The 5,113-nt window shown below is 44.6% G+C and overlaps 1 protein-coding gene across 1 annotated transcript; it reads right to left on the reverse strand.

The window, feature by feature from the left end:
• Positions 1–2,275: 2,275 nt before the first annotated feature.
• Positions 2,276–4,309, reverse strand: LOC307184204 (tyrosine-protein kinase RYK-like). Its single transcript, XM_079917528.1, is given in 3 exon segments — positions 2,276–2,941; positions 2,944–3,175; positions 3,177–4,309. Coding segments are annotated over 3 exon segments (1,434 nt in total). The 5' UTR covers positions 3,879–4,309; the 3' UTR covers positions 2,276–2,441.
• Between the last annotated feature and the right edge of the window lie 804 nt (positions 4,310–5,113).

The following is a 5,113-nucleotide window of genomic DNA, read 5'->3' on the forward strand; positions in this document are numbered from 1 at the left end:
GAATCTATGAAGGGCTTCCCTGGTGGTGCAGTGGTTAAGAATCCGCCTGCCAATGCAGGGGACACAGATTCGAGCCCTGGTCTGGGAAGATCCCACATGCCACAGAGCAACTAAGCCCGTGTGCCACAACTACTGAGCCTGCGCTCTAGAGCCCACGAGCCACAACTACTGAGCCCACATGCCACAACTACTGAAGTCCGTGCGCCTAGGACCCATGCTCTGCAACAAGAGCAGCCACCGCAATGAGAAGCCCGTGCACCACAACGAAGAGTAGCCCCCGCTCGCCACAACTAGAGAAAGCCCATGCACAGCAACAAAGACCCAACGCAGCTAAAAATACTAATTAATTTTTTTAAGAAAAGAATCTATGAAAGTCCTCAGGTAACATCGTATCTGTTAAAAGACTGAATACTTTCTCCCTAAGATCAGCAACGAGACAAGGATATCTGCTCTCATCATTTCTATTCAACATTGTACTGGCTAGCTAGTACAATGAGGCAAGAAAAAGAAAGAAAAAGCATCCAAATTGGAAAGAATAAGTAAAACCGTCTTTATCTGCAGACAGCATGATAGCCTATGTAGAAAATCCTTTGAGGTCTACAAAACAGCTGCTAGAACTAAGAAGAAGGTTTTGCAATACTGTGGCAAGGACAGACAGACAGGCTGGGTAGGAGCTGGATGGCTGTGGGGAAGGGTTTTCTATCTTTATTTTTCTAAAGCCCCTAGGAGCTTTTTTTCCTCCTGAGCTTGCATTCTATCACAACCTGGGGGCCTTCCCTGACTGATATTGAGAGTGAAGACTTATTCCTTACTTAATCGTATTTCTCCAAGGAGAAATTCCTAAGAGCCATGGCTCTCAAACTTGTCTGCACACTGGAATCACTTGGGGAACTTCGAAAACTCCTGCTGCCCGGGTTCCACCTCCACGGATTGTGATTTAATTATACTGAGGTATGGCCTGGATGTAGGATCCCCAATTCTGATGTACAATGTACCTTGAGAACCACTGCCCTACAGGAATATTTCTGGCCTGGTAACCTCTGTGAACAGTGAGTTTAGGAGGTGAAACTGGGCAAGCATGGCTCAGGCTCTACTGGATTTTATGTGGGATCTGCCTGCCTTTAAAATTTAGTGATTCTGTTCTGCTACTCTGAGCCATAAATTGTACGGCAAGGGGCAGAGGGAACAGGAGGTGGGAGAAGACTATGGCTGTCCAGGAGTGACTGACTATGACAAGGTAAATCTAGCTAGTTCAGATATAAGGAAGTCCACTTAGTCATCAGACTTAAAGCCATCTATTCTTAAAACCTTACCTCCCCAACATTTATTTGGAAAAAGTTCAAAGCATATATACTCACCACATACATTCAGTACATTCATCAGTTGTTAATACTGTGTTCCATTTGTCATCTTTCTCTCTCTTATTTTTTTCCTTTTTTCTTTTTTGGCTGAACCTATGTTGTTCAATAGGTATCTCTTAAGAACAAAGGCATTTTTCTACTTAATCATGATACAATTTTTACCCTCAGGAAGTTTAACATTGATACATTATTATCTATTATACATTCCATATTTATATTACCCTAGTTTACCTCAAAAGTTCCTTTATACCTGTTTTAAAGACCGTACACTGCATTTACTGGTCTTGTCTCTTTACTATCCATAACCTATAGAATAATCTCCCTCCTTTTCAGAAGACACTGACAAGTTTGAAAAGGCCAGACTGTGTCATAAAATACACCATAATGATGCTTCCTTATGATTAATTCATGTTAAATATTTAGCATGAATACCAGGTTTGTGATGTCGTATGCTTCCAATTGCATCACATCAGTAAGAACACAATGTCAGTTTGTTCCAGTATCTCCGATGCTGGATTTAATCACTTTGGTTAACGTGGTGCCCACCAGATCTCTTCATTTTAAAGGTATCTTTTCCCTTTATACTTAATAAGTAACCTGTTGGGTGATACTGTGAGCCCATACGAATATCCTGTTCCCCAACAAACTTATACCCATGGTTTTAGCATCCATGGATAATCAGTTATTACTGATTGCAAATAGTGATTTGCAGTAGTGGTGTTTGCAAATAGTGATTTTCTAATTCTATCATTCCTTCTACATTTTTTTTTTAAAAAAACTGTTTATTTATTTTGTAAGAATGTACCCCTAGTCCAAAGTTAACTATGTTTAAAAAAATTTTTGGCCAAAAAATTTACAAAAACATTTTCAGTTCAACCTAATGAAAGTGATGTCTAGAAAATATTTGACATCGTTAAGTCTGCCTTAGATAGGGCCGATTCTAAAGCATTCCTAAGGCACGGTGTTCTGGAAGACAAATGTGCTTCTGTGGTGCTGCGTGGCGTATGCAGCAGCCGTGACTGGCTACAAGTGAGCCCTGGCAGGCTCCTTCCTCCTGACGCTGGGGGACTGTGAGAGGAGTCAGACGTAGGCCTCCAGGGCTGCATGGAACTCTGTGAGACACTGGACCAGCTGCTGGAACTTGGGCCTCTCCTCCAGACCTAAGGCCCAGCAACAAGCCATCACAGCAAATAGTTCAGCAGGACAGTTGATCGGCTGGGCTATTCGGTAACCATCTATCAGGTACGCGGCCATCTCCAACGGGTCGATGTCCACATAGGGCGTTTGGCCCAGAGTCATGAGCTCCCACAGCGTCACTCCAAAGGCCCACACATCACTAGCACTGGAGAACTCATTATTAACCAGACTTTCAAGAGCCATCCACCGAACTGGCCTGTTTTCGTTGTCCCCCAGACAATGAGAGTCCATAGGGAACAAGTCTCTGGAGAAGGTATTGTCTGTGATCTTAACTTGAAGTGTGTCATCCATGACACAGTTCCTAGCAGCCAGGTCTTCGTGGATGACTTCCCTTCTGGCCAGATAGCTCATTCCACAAGCAATCTGAATAGCCACGTGGACAGGTCTTGTGGAGAAATTGCTTGTGGATTTTCGGCCTCTACTAATCTGCACTGCCGTAAAAACAATCTAAGATTCCCCCAATTCATGTAAGGCAATATCACCATGGGCTTTTCTCCTTCTTCTATACAGACATGAGTAATAGGAAGAAGATTCCTGTGATGAAGACCTCGTAGCTTACAACTTTCAGTAAGCATCATTGTCACCTGAATTTCAGAAGCTTGATCTTTACCTGTTTTTAACAAATGCTTGTTTTTCCTTATTTGGATCTTTTTCATCTACTAAAATCCCATGGAAAACACGCCCAGAAGTACCTTCTTGGAGTACATCTTTTAGAGTTATCCTCTCCCTGGATATTGCGATATCCTTCACCTTAGCTTTGGCTTTCAAAAGAGTGACACTTCTCAGGTCATTCTTCTCTATCCGCAAGGTGGGATAACCTGAGGAGCTGGCGATAGGAGTTGCATTGTTGGGTGTGTCGGTTCTCAGATACTGAGTCGTCTGGTTAGATGGCTGAGACAGCCCTTGGGAACTACTGCTGGCACTGATGCTGTCATCCAGTTCAATCCTTTTCATACGAAGAAGGTGCAAAACAGCTAATATTATTGCTACGAGAAATATTACTGCACAGCAAACCCCTACGCTGATATAAAACACACACGTAGAAGTGGTTGGAGCCGCATGTACAGGATCATAAATAGTTCTGCTAGTGTTTTTGTCCAAGGATGACGTTTTTACTTCTTCAAGTTTTTTGTAGCACATTTTCCTTCGTTTAAAATTTAAGACTGTAAAGTTTTTTGAAGAATTTACTGTCAAGTTGAGCTGCATTAGTATCATAACCTCAGAATCTACTTTGCCAGTACAGGAAAGCTCGACCCGAAGCACTGATAAAGTGCGTGGAGCTTCCCCCTGAGCAGAAATGTTGACCTGGGGCACGTCCATAGCCAGGAAATTGTCTACTTGGAATCCCAGCTTATATTCAACCCTGGACTTTGCATGCCAAGTGAAGTGCAGGAAATTTGCCTCTCTGGGTACTAACAGGTTAAAGGATAGGGCGTAGTGACTAACAAGATCATTTCTCACATAATAAAGTTCTGCAACAAGACCGATGAGCCGGCGCACCTCGTCCTCTCTCAGGTAGACGCTCACGCCAGGCCCCGCGTACGCGGGAGGCAGCGCCGGCGGCCTCGGGGCAGGGGCGGCGGCAGGGCCCTCAGGCCGTGGGTCCACGGGAGGCGGCCCCGGCCCAGCGGCCGCGCCGTCCTGCGCATGGCCTCCGCCGCCGCCGCCGAGGAGAAGCGTGGGCCGCCCGCCGCGCCGCCGCCGCCCACTCCCGGCCCCGAGCCCCTCACAGCCCCGAGCCGGAGGCGGCCGCCCAGCTCATCGCGCCGCCGGCCCGTGGCAGCCTGCCGCCGCTTCAGACCGCAGGAGCGCGCCGCCGCCGCCGCCACCTCCTCCTCGGCCGCATCTTCCGCTGCGGGAGGCGGGCCTCCTTCCACATTTTTAACTGGAGTTCTTTTATAAAAAAGAGCTTTCCTCCCTTCCCCTCACTGCCTGCTTTTTTGAGTATGACTATGGACTCAGGGATTCCTTGTTTATTTATCAAATTATGATCCATTTCTGTCATTTGTCTTTTTGAAACCAGCTCTTGTGTTGTTTCCATATATCCCCGTTAGTTTTTAAATAGTGTCTTTATTTCTGCTACAAGATATTTTAAGCTCATATAATATATTTCCTTCTCCAGACCTGGAAGCAGCCGTTTCTCCAAGAAGTTCCCATTCCTTTTGACTGGAAATGGTATTTATTATGCCATTTCTCTTTGATACAAAGTTTTGTTTTGTTTTGTTTTTATCTTTATCTGCCTGACTCCTACATCTATCTCCAAGTTTGTTCCAAACTCGGGCAGGTGAAAAATAAGGTGTTATGTATTAAACCCTTTACCCTTCAATACCTGACCCAGTGTAATATAGAATAGGCTCACAACTTATCTTTACAGTACTATATTGATTCAACAAATATTTTTTGAATGCTTACACTGTGCTAAGCACCCGGGATAAAATTTGAAACAAGACACACACAGTCATGGCCTTCCTGTGCTTACAGTCTAGTGGAGAAGGCAAATATGAATCAAATGATCATATAAATATTTAACTACAAACACTGTAAATCTCTAAAAC

The sequence above is a fragment of the Stenella coeruleoalba genome (assembly GCF_951394435.1).
Source record: "Stenella coeruleoalba genome assembly, chromosome: 3".
Taxonomy (NCBI): Eukaryota; Metazoa; Chordata; class Mammalia; order Artiodactyla; family Delphinidae; genus Stenella; species Stenella coeruleoalba.